The sequence below is a fragment of the Gymnoscopelus microlampas genome (genome assembly GCF_963454915.1).
Source record: "Gymnoscopelus microlampas genome assembly, chromosome: 4".
NCBI lineage: Eukaryota > Metazoa > Chordata > Actinopteri > Myctophiformes > Myctophidae > Gymnoscopelus > Gymnoscopelus microlampas.
This window is the reverse complement of record NC_139941.1, coordinates 9,007,632-9,027,468: the sequence shown is the minus strand read 5'-3', so window position 1 is coordinate 9,027,468 and position 19,837 is coordinate 9,007,632. Positions and strand designations below refer to the sequence as shown.

The window sequence follows — 19,837 nt, the reverse complement described above, 5'->3', positions numbered from 1 at the left end:
TGTAGCACTAGCCAACAACATACTCACTGGTTACCTCAAGCATTGAATTGTAACAAGGACAATAAAAGCTCACCTTTTTTTGCATTCATTGAGTTGCCATCAGCATCCTGTTGAAAACAATTATTTGATTTGAATCATGTCATGCTTTAGTGATACTGCACAATGTTATGTCTTGTATGGTACAGTATTGCCTACTGTAGTAGTATTGAACCTGAAACCCACCCCAAAGAACTCTTCGGCCAGAAATTCTGCTAAACAACAAACTCTGTGCCTAGAACACGTGCCCACCCTCCACACAACTCTAGTTGTTTGGCAGTATGGTAAACATCCCTGGTGACAACTTGAATGATATTTTCAGACAAATAAAATAATATAAGCTTGCATTTGGAAAATATAAAAGGCATTATTGGAATGACCTGAATGTCCCCTTGAAACAGGACTTTAAAGGACACCATCTTTAATGTGGTTAAGAGAGTATGCTGTGAGCTGGATAAATACCTTCATGTGTTGCAGGCGATCAGCGCTGTCCTGTAGCGGTCGGGTCTGCTCCAGTGGAGGGAGTACGCGAGCATCGATGACCTTCTCCTGTTTGTTCACATCACTGACCACCTTGTCCAGAGTCAGACCAGCCATCATCTGCTGACACTGCTGCTCCTGCTTGTCTGAGCTCACACAATCACAGTGGTGGAAGAAGTACTCAGATGGTTTAAATAGTTACAAGTAGCAATACCACAATATAAAAATACTTGTTACAATGTTACAAGTAAAAGTCCTGTGTTCAAAATTATACTCAAGTAAAACAATATTGGTATCAAAATATAATTTAGCAAATTAAAAGTAAAAAAATCTATCTCTGTGCTATGTTAAAATTGTGTTTTAAAAAGCTTGTAGATCGACAATTTTTGAATAGTATAAAATGGGGCTTAATTGGTTAATGCAAGTTTTTGTTTAAACAATCTAAATCTGCAAAGTAACTAGTAACTAAAGCTGTCAAATAATTGTAGTGGAGTAAACAGTACAACATTTGCCCCCGAGATGTAATGAAGTAGAAGTTTGAAGTATATACAAAAGAAAAGGAGCTAAGTACAGTACTTGAGTAAATACTTACTGTACTTACTGTAGTTACTTTCCACCACTGAACAAACATACAAACATCATCACTTTTCTTGTAACTGTAATAGTGCCTGACCCATGGCAGATTTCTGAGTCTGATTCCAATCCTGATTTTGGAGAGTCCTACACCACCGATTTAACAACTGGTACATTTATACTTTTGGAATAAAATACTGAGGATGTTCACATTGGCAAACAAACTAGCAGCAGCCAACAACATACTCACTGGTTACCTCAAGCATTGAATTGTAACAAGGACAATAAAAGCTCACCTTTTTTTGCATTCATGTTTTCTGAACTCAAGTTGCCATCAGCATCCTGTTGAACACAATTATTTGATTTTAATCATACAGCACAATGTTAAGCCAGATTGAGTGAGAGGGTGGTTTTGGAGATTTCCAATTTTTCAATACTTTTTTAAAACTTTTTTAGTAGTTGTAATGAGGTTTTAAAGCGGGTTTGTTAGTTACAGTATATATACACATACATATATACGTACGTACGTACGTACGTACGTATATATATATATATGTATATATATATATATATATATATATATATATATATATATATATATATATATATATATATATATATATATACGTACGTATATATATATATATATATATATATATATATATATATATATATATATATATATATATATATATATATATACGTACGTATATATATATATACATTGCCTTGCGAAAGTATTGACCCCCCTTAATTTTTTTACTCAACATTCTCCACACTATACCCCATAATGACAAAATAAAAAATATGTTTTAGATTTGTTTGCAAATGTATAAAAAAATGTATGTGTAAAAAACGTATGTGCATAAGTATTGACCCCTTTGCTATGACACTCAAAGTCGAGCTGAGGTGCATCCTGTTTCCACTGATCATCCTTGAGATGTTTCTATAACTTGATTGGAGTCTGCCTATAGTAAATTAAATTGATTTGACATAATTTAGAAAGGCACACACATGTCTCTATCAGGTCACACAGTTAACAGTGCATGTCGGAGCACAAACCAAGCCATGAGGTCAAAGGAATTGTCTGTGGACGTCTGAGACAGGATTGTATCAAGGCACAGATCTGGGGAAGCTTACCATAAAAACATTCCGCAGCATTGAAGGTCCCAACAAACGCAGTGGTCTCCATCATTTGTAAAAGCAAGTGCAAGTTTGGAACCACCTGGACTCTTCCTAGAGCTGATCACCTGGCCAGACTGAGCAATTGGGGGAGATGGGTCTTGGGTTCTTGGTCAGGAAGGTGACCAAGAACCCAATGGTCACTCTGGCTGAGCTCCAGTGTTCCTCTGTAGAGATGAGAGAACCTTACAGAAGGACAACCATCTCTGCAGCACTCCACCAATCAGGCCTTCATGGTAGAGTGGCCAGACTGAAGCCAATCCTCAGTAAAAAGCACATGAAAGCCCATTGTGGAGTGTGGAAGTTGGGGTATTGGAATTTGGCTGTTGAGTGTCTGCACTTCTCCTACCTGTGAGCTCTCCTGTTGGGCACAGCTGCTAGCAAGAGCCAACCTGTAGCTCACACCTGACCACAACTCGCCTATTAATGGCGAAATATAAATAGGCCTACCTTTAAGAAAATACAAACATACTCCATGATGAAAATAGCAAAGGTGATGTAAATAACTACTTGCAAAAGGCTTTTATTGTTGTTCAAAATATCCTATTTCTGCTGAATCTAGTTCTTAATGTAAACAAGACCAACTCTAAGAATAGGCCACAAAATATCCCTTCGTGGTCACTCTTGAGGGAAGTGAAATAGAGGTTGTTAACTCTTAACAAATAAATATCTGTGTTATCTGGGTATTTTAATTGGTTGTCCCCTCACTTTAAAGCCACATGTGCTGTACCTGGCGAAAAAGCTGAGCCTAAAACTGTGTTTTTATTTCCAAAATAAGTTGTTGTTGCCACCACTCAGATTATTTACACACACAGACAGACAGATAAAAATAAAATAATACAACATTAGCAGGTCATTTTTGGTCTTGTGTGTGACAGATACCTCCTTCCATGTCCGCGTGCTGTTAGCTTTCCTAGCACTGTCAATCGCTGCTTGGCACTCTCCCAGGCGGGCAAAGTTGGACACGTTGTTATACAGGAGCTTGGCTGCATCATACATTCCCTCCTCAAAACACCTATCGCCCACCTGGAGAAAGAGAGCGAGAGATTAATTAAGAGATATGTGCTTGTTAGTTGAGTGTTCAGCATTCAGCTGAAGTGAAATGTGCCCATTTTCAAAGCTCTACCTGCTGTATGTGAGCATTGTTGGGCCCGCTGATAAACTCCTCCAGCTCAATCAAGCGGTTTGTTTTCGCCATGGCAAAGATCAGCTCAGTCTCCACGTACGACTCCTTGGCTTTCTTCCGAGCCATCTGTAGGAACTTCACCAAATCTTCCCAGTTGTCTGCAGGAATAAGAAGAGCAAGGTGAAAAAACTGAAAATTAAACTGAAATATACAAATACAGTACAAAAACACTGCAGTGCACAGCCTTACTGTTCTTGCTGGCAGCATCGACCACCTCCATGTATGCAGAGGGGTCGTCGGCCTTGATGTACGAGTCGATGGCCTCCTTGACGAGGGCTCGTTGCAGCTGAGCCCAAGCCAGCTGGCTCCACACAGCGGGCTCATTGCAGCGCTCGGCAAACTCATAGGCTCGGTCCAAGTTGCTTATGTGCTTTATAAGTACCTACAGTAGGAAGTGGGGTGGTGGGTAGGGATTCCAGAATATAATCTCTCATAAGCACGAGGGTTGCCGCAGTTACCGGTGTTCGGACATACACGTTTACATTACTTGCCCCACCACCCCACCATCATTTTTTTCAAATCAAATGCTAGGCATGTTATAATGAATGTTATCAATACATAGTAGGATGATTGAAAATGTCTGCTCCTTTCTTCTTTTTCTTTTTAAGTGAAAATAGCAGATCTACAAGATCACAACACGTCACATCACAATGCATTGCGAGCTTGTAGATCTGCTATTTATGCTATTTTTTTAATAGGGCTTTGAGTGGTTAGGGTTACACAAGACTATGGCAGAGGATTTTGTCTCAATGCCAAACTTAAAAGCCTAGCTGTTGCTAATGATATTTACACTGCTGGATTGCTGGAAACAACACTGGATTACTTGGATACTAGATGTGCCACCACCTTTTCTTAGTAGATAGAATGAACAAAACTCTGTCCTTCTGTCTGTCCTCATCCATTTCTCCCCTCAGTGGGTTGTCCAATCGATCTGAAACTCCATATGGGCCCTGACCATTGCCATATGCAGCTAGTGAGGAAGCCGTTTGTTTTTTTACTTTTCCCACTTTTAAGCTGAAATTTTGTGACTCACACTCATGGGAGTAGCTATACACACAATGCCAAAGAGAGAGTGAAATGGCTCAATTGCACAGACTTTGATTTACAGTAAACGCATGGGAGCAGCAGACCCAACAAGGGTGTGTGTAGACAATAAAGCACAGGAGTGCTTAATTACAAAACGGTCTCATCAAGTGTCTGTCTGTAAGAACCCACAGTAGCACTCTGCATGATAGTGATAATCTGTGTTCGTGGACATTTATACAATTATGTGGCACTTCTCATGCATTTTTCTCCTTAGTGGGGCTATGGGATCTGTAGTTGCGAATGCGATTGTGTTGTGGGAGCTCATATTCCAGGTTATGGACTAGTATTTATTGTATTTCATTGTTGCAATTGCCTCTCTCCGCCAGGAGAGGAAGACATTATGTAATGTCAAGTGTTACCGGTAACACTGGTGTCATAAGTTCTTTTAACCAGTGAGAAATTGCAGTCTTTGAGAAATGCTATGTTCACGAGATAGTAAAAGGCTAGAAACGTGTCACGTTCAGTTAAATGGTGAAAGAAGCTTCCACTTCTACTACCTGCATGGCCGACATGTTGACGTCGAACTTCTTGAAAATGGCAAAGGCTTCATCAAAGAGCTCATTGCTGATGGCGATGTTCGCGATGTCTGGGGCATCGTAGTTGTCTAGTCTGTTTATGTATTCCATCACACGAGTGCGGTCTGCTTTGATGGCTGTCAAAATCAGCAGGTTTTGGAGGTTTCTAAATGGATAAAAAATTAAATTAAATAAACAATGAAAACTGTACCACAAACAGGAATACATAATTCCATCACTCCAGTGGTCTATTGCAGTACTACTTCTACTGCACCTGTGGTCGCTGAAGACAGAGTTGTCCAGTACAATCTTCTCCAGCAGCTCAATGAGCTCATTGGGCCGGTCTGTGGTCATGAAGGCCTTGATTGTCACAGACAGCTCCTCTGGGTCCTGGGTCTCATTCAGGGCTGTCTGCACCACCTGAGATAGAACAGAGGAAAGATAGTCAAGAGCCCCCAGGGGGAAGAACCTATTTGGTATCCTGTCTGCATCTCCTGGGGAATTTCAATACTGTATATTCACCCACCCCATCTCCCATTTGACTTCTCTCCACATTTCTGAACAGAATGCCTAGCCCACTGCAGCAGTGCTGGATGGTTATGCACATGTGTGTGCCATAGCAGACCTGTGTACCTGTAACTACAGTCCTGTAATGTTTCTTTAAAGTGACGGCACTTAAATGAACAGAGAAAAACAGACCTGATCAATGAGCTGTCTTCTGAAGGGGTTGTTCTCTTCCAGAACGTTTGCCCATAGGTCTGGATCTTTCCGTCGCACCAGGTACCGAGCTTCGCTCTTGAACAGCGAGTTCTCATTGCACACCTAGAGCAGAAATAAACACACCACTACTTGATGGTTCCCAGGAATGGGAATTATGTATACAGTGCATGAAAATTAAGATCTTTTTATAATGTCAGATAATCTAAACCAGTAGTTCTCAGGGGTAGCCTGGTGGCCTGGCAATGGCCAGACTGATAACGTGGATTCACTCTCACGTTCCTCCACGGTATCAGTCTGGACTTCAGCCCATAGGGAGCGAGTATGAGAAATCAGAAAATGATAGGGCCAATCAGTGACTGCATTTCAACTGCTGTCCGTACAACAGTGAAAAGCATAAAAATCTTTTTCTGATTTCTCATACTCGCTCCCTATGGGCCGAAGTCCAGACTGATACCGGGGAGGAACGTGAGACTGAATCCACGTTATCAGTCTGGCCATTGCCAGGCTACCCCATCATTTCACCACTTTAACCATATATTATACGTTGTCTAAAAAAAATAGCAGATATACAAGCTCAGCGCGCTGCAAGCTTGTATATCTGCAAAAAAAAATAATGTTTGGAACATTTTGAATAATTTAGCATTTTAAACACAAATCTTCTATTCTGGGGATCCCTGGCAGAATATTTTTTTCAGATGGGGGTCCGCGGCCAAATACATATCAATTTGGGAGTCCTTGACACAAAAAGGTTTGAGAAACACAGGACTTCAGCCACGCACCTTGATCAGGTCCAGGTCACACTGGCCCCTCTCATAGGCAATGCAGGCCAGGTGGGGGTCTCTCTTCTCGCAGTAGCGTCCCACGACAGCACTGTCGTAGAACAGGTTCTCCTTCAGGAAGCGCTCGGGTGTGTTGTTGCTGTTGATGTAGATCTTTGCCAGGGCATTGTGGGTGGCGGGCTCCTCGCAGCCTTCATGGATGCGGGACTCCAGCCAAGGCAGCAAGAGTTTTAACCTAAGAGAACATTTTTAGAATTAAATTATTTTTATATCGTTTTTAGGTTCCCGGGACCAGGAAAAAGCGAACCACATTGATTGGCTCGTCGTCGTTCAATACCTGTTCCTCTTCTCCACCTCTGCCACAAGCTCATCAGTGGAGAACTGTCCTCTGACAACCATGATCAGGTTCTTAATGACGTCCTCGGCACAGTCCACGTCCAACAGACCACCTATAACCACCGGCAGACGACTGGGGTTCACCTGGAAACAGACAGTTGAAATCCCCAAATTAAATGAGAAAAAAAAAAGAATGACACAGCCATCATATATTATACCAGCTTGTACCAAGCTAAAACCCTTGAAAAGTACTGTCATGACTCTTGCCAGGAAGAGTCAGGAAGCTTGACTTCTCCAAAATGGCGCCCGAGATACAGACGCCTCAGAGCCGGAGGAGGCGTCACCTTTATATGTCTATGTGTGGGACACCATACCTTGGGTGCCGAGGCAGCAACCTTAGCCTCAGAGTAAGATCCTTGGACCAGCATTTGGGCAAATTGTAGACCTTGCTCTGGACTGACCCGCATCACGTTCCTCAACAAAAACGTCCAGTCTGGAGTGTAGCCCACCTGCAGCAAACCATGTAAACATCATGCTGTTAAATGGACAACATGCACTGAGTAAAGCTGAACCAATAGTCTTCCATCAATGCTAATAACTAGGCAAATGGGAAAACTCCAAAACGGGAAGTGCTGAGAGCAGTTTTTATTACCTTTTTGGCATAGAGGACAATCTTCTGGAACTGGCCAGTCTCCACAAAGCACTGGATGACCTTGTTGGGGACGTTGGCTCTGAGATAAACACTAAGGGCCATGGTTGTGTCAAAAGCTTTGACCAAGTCCCCAAGCTCCTCTGAACACTCCAGCTACCACAGAGACACAATAACATGTACTCAGTTAAACAGAGTACAGAGAGATTATAGCCTTTGATGACTGACAGTGAGTCCCAGGTTCGATTCCCCAGCCCAAGCAGACCTTTGCTGCATGTCACTCCCGACTATCTCTTCCTCCCCATTTCCTGTCTTTCTACACACTAATATCAATAAATGCAGAACTTCCCCTAAAAATATCTTTAAGAAATATATAAAACAATAACAACATGTGTTACAGCAAGTCATGGGGAAAAAAGCAATAATATCATAGAATCTTTTCCATAACAATCACTAACATGCTGACAATTCTATATGTTCAGCCCTTCCTGAGAATCATGCTGTGCTCCAGTGTTGTTGTTTTGTTTAAGATATTTTTGGGGAGATTTTCCGCCTTCATTTGAACAGTCGAGTGCGACAGGAAATAGGGAGAGAGAGAGACGGGGAGTGGCAAAGGCCTTCAACTCGTCGGGCTCTGGAAACGAACTAGTGGGCCGCTGTATGTGGTTATGCGCCTTAACCGCAAGGCCATCATTGCCCGCCCCACTGTTGTTTTACCCACCACTCCGGTCCTACCTTGTCCTCCTTCAGCCACTTCTCCACCAGCTGCTTGCGTCCCTGCTGTAGGACGGGCTTGCACAGCTCCAGAGACTCAACCTTGTTTAGCTGGCCCTGATCCAATAGGATGCCAAAGTACTGCAGCAGAGGAGAGGTCTGGCCAGGCTGGGCGGGAACACTATTGAACTTACGAATTGTCTCCGCCGTACGCAGGATACCCTGGAGGGACGATTGAAGCCGAGAGAAGGGAATTATTTAATGTAGGGGATAGCATCCCAAACACTGTTCCTAGTGTACACAATGAGATCCTCCACCTACGACTTTCTGTCGGTCCACGCCCTCTCGATATCCAGGAAGAGCTACCTGTTGAATAGCTCCCGGTAACAAACAATAGAGCTACAATACTTGCTGGTGCGACTTAATTGAGAAAACACTATAAAATAACCAACTAACTACAAAACACAGTCTCACAGTAACACTTTACTGCCAGGAATATAAACACATTTCATAGTGCTTAAAATTTGCGTGATTGATTATCATCTCGAGTCAATCATAGAGGTGTATTCGAATAGAGCTCAATGAGGTCGACTGGTCTACCTGGTGGCCTGCACACACCTCACCGGGAGAAGACACAACAACACATTTTTTAGTCTACAGTGCTTCGTAGTGTTATACTTCTGAGTATACAACAGCTTCAAGAAAATGACATTCACTGAAAATGGCAGATTGTGAGCATGTAGTTTTTGGCGAAGAGATTTGGTGTAAAGGGAAAGAGGAGGGGATCAGGTATCGACCCCTCGGGGACCCCGGCCAACAAACTAAATAGGGTTCAGGGGGTGTTAGTTAAATGTTTCATGTTTAGAACGGCTCGTAGCATTACAGAGTATTCATAGGAATGGAGGGATGTGGACACCATACCTTGGGTGCCGAGGCAGCAACCTTGGCAGCCTCTGAGTAAGATCCTTCGGCAAACAGGGTGTTGAACCTGGCAAACAACTCCTCAGCCCCAGCCAGGTTTGATCTCACAGCCATCCTCAAGCCCAGTTCTGGGTTTTGCAGGACATTGGTGGCACAGTTGACAATATTCTCCTCTTCCACACACACTGACAACACCTACAAACTTTAGAAAGTGATATACATTATACACACTCAAGTAACTAAGTGCAGAGACTATCTTTGTAACCGCCCCCCCCATGAACCTGCACCTCTGGAATAATAATTGGAGTCAACAAGAAGGGACAGGTGAGAAGCTAGACAGAATACATTGGTGGTGGGAGCCCAAGCAGACCTTTGCTGCATGTCACTCACCAACTATCTCTTCCTCCCCATTTCCTGTCTCTCTACACTGTAATATCAATAAAAGCAGAAATTTCCCTCAAAATATCTTTAAGAAATATATAAAATAATAACATGTGTTACTGCAAGTCATGGAGGAAAAATGTATGTTTGAAAATGATTTTTATATCACACGCACACATTTCCACAATATATATATATATATATATATATATATATATATATATATATATATATATATATATATATATATATATATATATATATATATATATATATATATATATATATATATTTTTTTTTTTTTTTAATGCACCTGTATATATTCACTGATGGTGAAAAAGTACTAATCTATTAATGTAACTTAATATCATAAACGACACAGAGTCACATACCTGACAGAATCACTGGGTTTGTGTTTGTAATACAGTTCTTATATGATGCGATTTCTCTATGGGATTTTCCAAAATAAAAAATACTTCCGTGACCCAGGGTAGCGTGAGTGATCAGGACTTTGGTACTCTATTCGTGAATAAAAGAGCATTGTGTTGTCATGGTAACGTGGTACGGTACCTTGTCGTCGGTGTGAGTGATGTGCGTTGCCAATCCACCTCGCTGTGGAAGATGTGTTCCCCTAGATAATTTTCTACACTGGGCAGATCCTCACCAAAACCCTTGTTGTTCAGGTGTTCCTACAGGGCGGCGACAGAGACAACACAACCTGTGAGTTTGAGAACCTGTTCTACGTCCTGCCTGCTTTAACTCTTGGGTCCTATTCTAGGTTGACACCTGGGGACACCTCCCTTACCTGCTAAACACCTGCGCTATCCGTTACATTATGCATAGGTGTGGTTTGGGCATTACAATGATAAAACCAATCACCGTGCCAGATGCCATTACCTTTAAAGATGCAGTGCCATAGTTTTGAGCCTTTTCTGGTTTTCACGTGTCTATAAAGTTAACATTACTCCAACAGACCTCCAGGTGTTATAATGTGCAAATTTACCTTCCCTGTGTACTTTTGGTTTCTTCCTGAAAGCTGAAAGCCTCTGAGTCAAAATGCCCATTGGAAATAACCTGTTTTGATGACATCACAATAACAGGGGACGGCCTACCACAACTCACTTAACATTGTGGGGTGTGGCTAACTCAGATAGAATACCACCCACCTGACAACCACGCATACATAATGACCTGACTACTAATTGAAGCCAATGCGAAAGGTTCGGAATCTCCATATGCGGAGTCCTGACTACTAATTGAAGCCAATGGACGCCGAATCCAAATTGGCCCGAATCGCATGGATGAGCCCTGAAAGCACATGGTTGGTGCTACAGACTCCAAATTTCGCACACAGATAGCTCAGACCTTTGCCTACGATCTTAGCTAGGCCTCGACCCGACCCGATACACAGTTTTTCGGATCCGGCACGAAAGGTTTGGAATCTCCGTATGCGGAGATGACTGACATCGGGCTGTTCCGGAGCAAGCGCTGACTCATTGTGACATCACTTCATAAAAGGCATCACATACACTAGATGAGTCAACAAAAAATCTCTGAGTGTGGCATAAACTATAGTCTTTCTTCCTCTCACTCCGAGGTGACAGATGAAAGTATATAAGCCGGCTTCTAAGCTAAGTCCAGCACTCTTGACAGACCTCTGCATATAGTCTATAAGCAGCTCTCAAAAAAATGAGTACTCCAGAAAAGCTACCAAAGCTAAACCCCGGTGAAGGAGAAATAATTCGTAACAACTTGGTACTTCTAAATTATCAGTGCAAGTTCATGGAAAGCCGGAAGGAATTGCAGGAGCAGGCCTTCAAGACATCGACTCAAGTCCTTCTTTATATACAAAAACTGGAGCAGGAAAAAGGAAAAATGAACCAAAGAATTACAAAACTCGATTGGGAAGCGAAATGGAAAGCAAAATGGCTGTTGCTGGGGATCAGATGGGACAGTCAACATCTGCTGGCCAGACAGGAGGAGCAGACGGAGGAGGAGACAGTGTTCCTGGGGAGCAGATGGAACAGTCAACATCTGGTGGGAAGACAGGAGGAGCAGACAGAGGAGGAGACAGTTTTTTTGATGAGATCGGTGATGAAGAATTAATTAACTGTGCTGCTTTTACTGAAGAAAACAAGGATCAGTCAAGATCTGAGTTGGATGAGGTGCAGACGGGGGAGACAAACATAAGAAAAGCTAAATCAACAGCACAAGACCAACAAAAAACAAGTTCTCCAAAAAAACTCAAGCTGAACTCTCCCGCTACAAAAAAGAAAAGAGCAACAAAGCGTAACCTGTGTTCGCTCATGGCCAACTCTACACAGCCTTCTCTAGAGGAAAGAGAGCCAGTGCTGTAAAAGTTTTCATTGTGGATAATGCCAAGGGCATTACTGACAACATTGTTTATAGCGAACTCCTTTAGGATAATGGGCATAAATGGACACAGACAGACACAGAGATCTCCATATACGGGCATAAAAGGGACACACCCAGACACATACAGAGATGTCCATATATCACAGACACAGATAGCTCCATATATGGGCATAAATGCACACACAGATGGGCATAAATGGACACAGGCAAACAGATGGCCAAAACGGGTCCTATGACAACAGGTATAATGGGGTTTGATTTAAAGGGTGGAGCATTCATTCCCTATTTACATCGTTCCTGTGTAGGCCGGTCCCCGACTAGACCCTCGGCCACCCGAAGGGCTAGACCCTCTTCTAGTAATCATAATACCTGATCATCATTTTTTAAGCGGAAAAGAAATCATGGCACTGCATCTTTAAGAGAAGACTGCGCTACCCATTATCTCCAATTCGATATACGCTCTCCTATATCCCTGTCTGCAGTGTTGCCTGGTCTGATTATTATAAGCCACTTTGGGCTATCCAATCCAAATACATTCTTATATGAATTAATTTGTAGCCTATTGTGTTCACAATAAGCAACTTGTCATATTAGTCAGATCCGGAAGAGTATATGAAAGCCATTTAAAATATTTATAATATTGGAATCTTACACACCTGCTCCCAAATAATTAATTACATCACCATTGCGCTGTGCACAGGGCTAAAGTAGGTCAAATCAATCAGCTGTCTTGTCACTGCAGCAGCGTAAGTCAGAGCCCCCCTTAAAGTTTAAACCATAACATGACATAGAATGGACCTTCAGACAAACTATTGAGATTGAAAATCTTTCTTCATGTCTTCCTCACCTCAAAGAGATAAAAACAAAATATCTCAATTAAAAATATATTTCATAGAATAACCGAATATCATTTTGAAAACGGTTAGTAGGGGCAGCCCCGTTTAATTTAATATCCACGCACATCATTTTATAGACTGTTGGAATAGGGTAGAATGACTCCTGTTCTTAACAAATTACCAAGATTTCATGAGAATAAAAGGCTGCATGCAGCAATTAAGCTTGTTTAGAAAAACGACAGGTGACGGGCTGGGCTGGGCCCAATTTGTCAATTATGGGTCGAGCCAGGCTCAAATATTTAGGCCCCACGAAAGCTCTAGTTTGAAGTGTTCATGTGGCCTATTATAGTCACTTCTTTTGGACTTGTTTTCATAGACCTGGTTGCTTATTTCTCAAGCAAATTCTGGCAACACATGTCCTGTGTTGCCAGAATTTGAATAAAACCACCCACTATGCCAAATCTGTTTGGTAGAGCGCACCTGCAATGGCCATGTTGGGAGTCGGCCTGGGCACACAACATTCAGAGGTCTCCCTCTGTCCTAATTCTCCTAACGAATCTCTGTGATTATATTTTCCTACAATCAGCAGAAGTAATAGTGTCAATTCCTTGTGTCATGGTGCATAATGACGGATTGCTTCTTATGCATTTTATGGAAAACTACCATTCAACATGCCATCCATGCCCTAAATACGTAGTTGCCTGGGGTCCCCCAGGGGTCCATACTTATTTTTGGGGCGGTGTAACCGCCCCCTATAAGTGAGGTTTGGACACTGGCCAATCCTGCACCGTGATTGGCCAATAGTCTACAACGCTAACCCTTCTACAGTCAATGCAAATCTATACTTTTGAAAAGTCAGCCAATCACATTACAGCTATAGTGTCATCACCACTACAGTAGCTGTAATGTGATTGGCTGACTTTGCAAATTCAGGACTGTGATTGGCTAGCGAAACACATGACACATGTGCAGCCCTATGAATAGCAGTATGGACTTAAAACACTTCTATGTTTTTTTTAAGTGAATCACTTCCATCACTGTGATGACCACTGTGACCACACCGCCCACTTCACACTCGGTGTGATTTTTAGCGGCGCTAGCCGCTCTATACCTGACTTTGTCCGTGTGCGTACGTCAACGTTCTGATTGGTCAGGTGCGTACGTCAACAAAGTGATTGGTCAAGCTTCACGTGACACGTGGCTATAAACACATTATAAACACATATCGATGACAAAATGTATCAAAGGCGCCGCTACCTTCACACAGGGTGTGATTTTTAGCGGCGCTAGCCGCTCTATACCTTTAGGTATAGAGCGGATATTAGCCCTCTATACCTGGCTTTTGCGTCAACGTTCTGATTGGTCAGGCTCGCCAAGGTTCTGATTGGTCAGGTCCGTCAACGTTCTGATTGGTCAGGCCCGCCAAGGTTCTGATTGGTCAGGTCCGTCAACGTTCTGATTGGTCAGGCCCGTCGAGGTTCTGATTGGTCAGGTCCGTCAACGTTCTGATTGGTCAGGCCCGCCAAGGTTCTGATTGGTCAGGTCCGTCAACGTTCTGATTGGTCAGGCCCGTCGAGGTTCTGATTGGTCAGGTCCGTCAACGTTCTGATTGGTCAGGCCCGTCGAGGTTCTGATTGGTCAGAACCTCGTAACATATCTTTCTGGTACCAGATGTATACACACGGACACACTAAGTTTATTTTTTAGGTACCCACTCTATCAGCTATGACAGATCAGTTTTTGCCACTTACCTTAGAATGCATTTGGTGATTCGCTTCCAATGGCACTATTTTGTGCCACTGGAAGCCTTGAAATAAATGTACAGAGATTTAATATTGTTTCTCTAGTATTTCTCTGTGTGTACGTATGTCCGTGTCTGTGTCCAGGTGTATGTCCATCCTTATGTTCGTCCTCTGTATTCTTATTAACTGGGGTATAAACTAATATTGATATTATATATTAGATATTAATATTGAAACACATATCTATGACAAAATGTATCAAAGGCGCCGCTACCTTCACACAGGTGTGATTTTTTTCCTCTCTAACCAAACAAAATCACTTATTTTTACATTGTTATATTGGTACGGTTAAAGTCATATTGTGTAACCTTTTCAATTAAACAAAAGTCATTTTTGATATAGTCTTTCGCTGGTATCATTTTCACAATAACCATTCCACTTGAATGTATGTTTGACACTTTCTCTAATCACTAATGAACACAATTTATCATTTGCAAGTGTCTTATGACATGGGCTTAAGTCGATCCCCCAGGGGTCGACTTATTTTTTCCCCTCTACACCAAATGTATTTGCTCACAATACGTTTGCAACGCAACACATTGTGAGCTTGTAGATCAGCTATTTTTGGTGAAGATATTTATTTTTGTCAAATGTCCACCCCACAATAGGGACGGGTTCAAGGGGTTTTAACAGGTTTAACAGGAAGTTAATTGTTCTCATTGTTCTCACATAACAAGTTTGTCCAGTATTCAACCCCCAGGCAGCCTCAGTAAGGAGCTGCTGGGCGCTGGCGTTTTTTTCTGCCTTTTTTTTTTCTCTCGTTTTTTTCCCATTAGAGGTATAGTATTAAATGCAGTTTTTTCAAATCACCTCGCAGGCCAGATTTGACGACGTCGCGGGCCAGAACCGGCCCGCGAAACACCAGTTTGACATGGCTGGTTTACGGGAATGTTGTTTATACCTCTGACACTTAAACAACAGGCAGGAATTTCACAGCGGCCACGACGGCCATGGCTACAGTTTGCCTCTCAGTTTGGCCGTGTGCTCCCCGAAAAATGAGGGCCTTTTTCCCCCACCTGCACTGTAACAGTTGATTTCACCATGTTCTCCTCTGCGCTATCTTCCTGTCAATACAGTTTTTAGATGCCAGTGTCTGTGTTTGACATTCAAAATTCTAAATGGACAACATCAAGTGAAGCGCTGCACACTTAACCAGTGGTAGGTTCGATTTTGAGCTGGTTTGCTCCGATTATGCTGTCTGGGACCTTTTTTGGCGCTCGCCAACAAAACCCCCGATCTGATGCAGATCGGGCTTTGATCACCGAGGTGTTGCTCGCTGTGTGAGAAAGGCTCTGCGAGAGGATCTGGCCGCGATAATAGTGCTCGGCGATGCCTTCCTGAGTGTTTCTAGATATCTAGCAGGTTTGATATTTGGCTCTGTCGCCGACTGGACATCATACAGATTGCGAGGAGATTGATTAGAGCGTTTTGGGAAATTACTTATCATATCACATTTGACTGTTATAAAGGATGTCTATGTCCAAACAAATCCCTATCACAAAAAAATAAAAAAATATGGTGGGGTAAGTGATCTTTTTTGGTTAAAACAAAAAGTTTATTCTTATAAGGTTAAAGCTCTATAATCATTGCTATAGAGTTCAGTAACAGGAGTCTCTGAACCCCTCCAGCTCTCCAATAAACAGAAAATACATGTGCAGGTGGATTGCACAATTTCAGCCAATCAGAAGAGAGTACCCATTTATCATCTTCATTATTATAGTGTTCCATTTCCAATTTTGTCTACTCATTTATTTGTGCCATTACTTCCAATTTCACTTGTTTAATCTGTATACTGTCTCTATCCTGATTGGGTCAAATTGGTATCCTGACCTGAAAATGTATTTTCTGTTTAACACTCAATGCGTGCTATCAGAATATAGCGTTATTTAACACTTTTTTTTTTTTTTTTAGTAGCCACTTATTTTTACCCCTTTTTCTCCCCAATTTAGTCGTTATGCCAATGTATTCCTCCCCACACACATTTGTGTTGTCACTTCTGTCGTATCCCACTGACTCACCTGCCAGTGAGGAGCCCCCACCAAGAGGATGTAGAGCCTTTGTCCTACTCCTCCCACCCAACACTCCCCGCTGACAGGTGCCGCCCCAACCCGTAGGAGTATATCACCCTCCCCGCCCGGCTTGCCTCCCCCGAACACGGGTCAATTGTGTTTGCGTGGATGCTCCACAAAGCCGGATCCACCATGGTGGATTCGAACCCACAACCTCTGTGGTGGTGGGCGGTGACTTTACCACTGCGCCAGCCGAGCGCATTATTTAACACATATTTTAACCAAACAAAATCACTTACCCATAACAATAATCACTTTGAACTGTGATTTTGGAAAAGAGATATGCAAATAATAAATGTAGCTGCTAACACTTTTTCATGCAGGACTTTTCATTTTTTAATGCATTTTTACATTGTTATAATGGTACGGTTAAAGTCATACTGTGTAACCTTTTCAATTAAACAAAAAATATTTTTGATAGTCTTTGGCTGGTATATTTTTTCACAACCATTCCACTTGAATGTGTGTTTGACACTTTCTCTAATCACTAATAAACACAATTTATTATTTGCATGTGTCTTATGGCATGGGCACCAGACATGCACCGGAAATGTGTTTATTCATGTATTTTAGCGTTAATAAATACCATTTCCGGCAACATGTTGTTGCATTCCAAAATATCCTCGGGCACTATAGGACCCTGCAGCATTCCTCGGGACGTGGCCATTCTCAATGAATGGTACACAGTCTACCTTTAAGTAAATTATCTGAGTGGACAACTTATTTCACCTTTGCTTATAAGCAGTGGTGGACATTAACACATTGTTTTTTTTCACCTTTCTTTTTTACTCTAGTAGTTTAACTCAAGTGCAAATTTGTCTGAGCAACTTTCACTTAGTAGTTGAGCAATATTTGACCAGCGAGTATCAGACATTGACTGAAGTAGGGGGACATGACTGTAAATCAAATATAGGGTTACAGCTAAGCTGTCACCTGGATATAACCTGCTTTACATGAAAAGATTTGCATCGTATTATGACATATAACAATATCAACTTACAGTGACTTGCTCTTGATCATGGTTGGATGTCAGCTAGGTGGGTGGTTGTTCCACCTGTTTTAAAATGAACATGAAATATCAATGTTTGAGTCCCCTGGGTGACTGGAACAGTGGAACCTAATGTCTGCCTGTCCCACAAACACGCAGAGTATGCACACTGTCAACGCCTACCATTCGCACGCATGTACGCACGCACGCACACACACACACACACACACACACACACACACACACACACACACACACACACACACACACACACACACACACACACACACACACACACACACACACACACACACACACACACTCATAGGCGGTTTCATAACATTAGCCAATCCTATGTTGTTTTTAGCGGTGCCAACCGCTCTACATTTGACTTTGTCTCCGTGTCCGTCCATCGTCCGTCCGTCGTATGAGCCCGGGATGAGCACGGCAAAGAAGAAACACATACAAACACACGCGCACACACACACACACACACACACACACACACACACACACACACACACACACACACACACACACACACACAAACACACACACACACACACACACACACACACACACACACACACGGACGTGGAGACTGCCTATGCCATCTCTCCTCTCATTGCCCACACGTACCACTGGTTATCAAAGAGGGGTCCAGGGACCCCCAGCGTATGTTATGTCCGAGCACGGGATGAGCACGGGATTTTAAACAGCTATAACTCCAGTTTGCAGCATGCCACCAAGTCCACATTTGGTATGTGGACTTAGACCACCAATAGGGACGAGCATGAATTGCTGAAGCCCCGCCCCAGGGTTCCAGGGACCCCCAGCGTATGTTATGTCCGTCCGCCTGTATGAGCACGGGATGAGCACAGGATTTTAAACAGCTATAACTCCAGTTTGCAGCATGCCACCAAGTCCAAATTTGGTATGTGGACTTAGACCACCAATAGAGACGAGCATGAATTGCTGAAGCCCCGCCCCCTCTCATTGGCTGGCCTTTAAACAGCCATAACTCAAGATCGCAGCATGCTACGGAGTACAAATTTTGTACATGGACTAAAACCACCAATAGGGACGAACTGTAATTACTTAAGCCCCGCCCCCTCTGTCTGCCCATTGGCTGGGCTTTAAACAGCCATTATTCCAGTTTGCTGCTACCAAGTACAAATTTGATAAGTGGACTCAGACGACCAATAGGGACGAACTGAAATGACTTAAGCCCCGCCCCAAAGGCACCGCTTCCTTCACACAGGGTGTGATTTTTTTTTTATGAATCACATAATAACCACTTAAACCCCAGCATCCGTATTCTGGGAAAACTTTCAGAGATAAAATCAAATCTACAAGCTCACAACTTAACACTGTGTTGTGAGCTTGTAGATCTGATATTTTCAGGCAGCGAGCATTAGTGTAGAGTGAAAACAGAAACAGGCCGAGCCTGTTTGACCTGTCAACCATTACATCTCAGAGAGAGAGAGAGAGAGAGAGAGAGAGAGAGAGAGAGAGAGAGAGAGAGAGAGAGAGAGAGAGAGAGAGAGAGAGAGAGAGAGAGAGAGAGAGAGAGAGAGAGAGAGAGAGAGAGAGAGAGAGAGAGAGAGAGAGAGAAAGGGGGGGAGGGTGGGTGGGGTGGGGAGAGACATAAGCTGAATTCCGATACCCCAAACTTTCACCTCGCTCACTCTAATTACGTCCTCCACTCGCGCCTAAGCCCCGCCCCTGCGAGGAGAAGAAGATTAAATGCGAGGACAGAGTGGTGGGTTGGCCTCACAGGATCGGAATGCACTCTAGCGTCATTTCAAAATTGTTAAAACGTTGTTTAATAGCTTTTGAGACAGATGAAGTGTGCACTAATTGCACAATATATTATAATGTATATAATTGTATTAACGCAATAAAGCCAGCAGCTTGTTGCGGTCCTTTCTTTACTTTATCAGCTGAAGCTCTATAATTCAGCATTATGAAAATGTGTCTCTCTTCAACAAACCGATACAGCAATGCTTCTTAGTTTAGACCATGTATACGTCACGGGAGAAGGAAAAAAACGTGTACACGTGATGCAGAAGTCTTCCGTGAGGAGATGTGAAGAGTGGTCGAGCCTACACTTCATGTACACTCGCTCAATGCGCACTCGGAGAGCCCACCCATTAAAAATAAATAAATAGCAGATCTACAAGGTCATAGCGCGGCACCGAGTGCTTG

At 42.7% G+C, this 19,837-nt stretch overlaps 1 protein-coding gene across 1 annotated transcript in view; it reads right to left on the bottom strand.

The window, feature by feature from the left end:
* The window catches only part of LOC311043917 (clathrin heavy chain 1-like), a 32,364-nt gene extending 14,595 nt beyond the window's left edge, over nucleotides 1-17,769 (bottom strand). The window contains exons 1-17 of the mRNA XM_084055341.1: nucleotides 17,642-17,769; nucleotides 10,129-10,247; nucleotides 9,178-9,379; nucleotides 8,278-8,478; nucleotides 7,546-7,698; nucleotides 7,268-7,402; nucleotides 6,895-7,037; nucleotides 6,558-6,792; nucleotides 5,758-5,880; nucleotides 5,333-5,478; nucleotides 5,041-5,224; nucleotides 3,647-3,839; nucleotides 3,398-3,555; nucleotides 3,154-3,297; nucleotides 1,386-1,431; nucleotides 499-662; nucleotides 74-107 (exon numbers count right to left, since the gene is read on the bottom strand). Coding sequence (XP_083911467.1) covers nucleotides 74-107; nucleotides 499-662; nucleotides 1,386-1,431; nucleotides 3,154-3,297; nucleotides 3,398-3,555; nucleotides 3,647-3,839; nucleotides 5,041-5,224; nucleotides 5,333-5,478; nucleotides 5,758-5,880; nucleotides 6,558-6,792; nucleotides 6,895-7,037; nucleotides 7,268-7,402; nucleotides 7,546-7,698; nucleotides 8,278-8,478; nucleotides 9,178-9,291 — 2,173 coding nt within the window. The 5' untranslated portion in view covers nucleotides 9,292-9,379; nucleotides 10,129-10,247; nucleotides 17,642-17,769. The remainder of the gene's footprint in view (nucleotides 1-73; nucleotides 108-498; nucleotides 663-1,385; nucleotides 1,432-3,153; nucleotides 3,298-3,397; nucleotides 3,556-3,646; nucleotides 3,840-5,040; nucleotides 5,225-5,332; nucleotides 5,479-5,757; nucleotides 5,881-6,557; nucleotides 6,793-6,894; nucleotides 7,038-7,267; nucleotides 7,403-7,545; nucleotides 7,699-8,277; nucleotides 8,479-9,177; nucleotides 9,380-10,128; nucleotides 10,248-17,641) is intronic.
* Nucleotides 17,770-19,837: the final 2,068 nt, after the last annotated feature.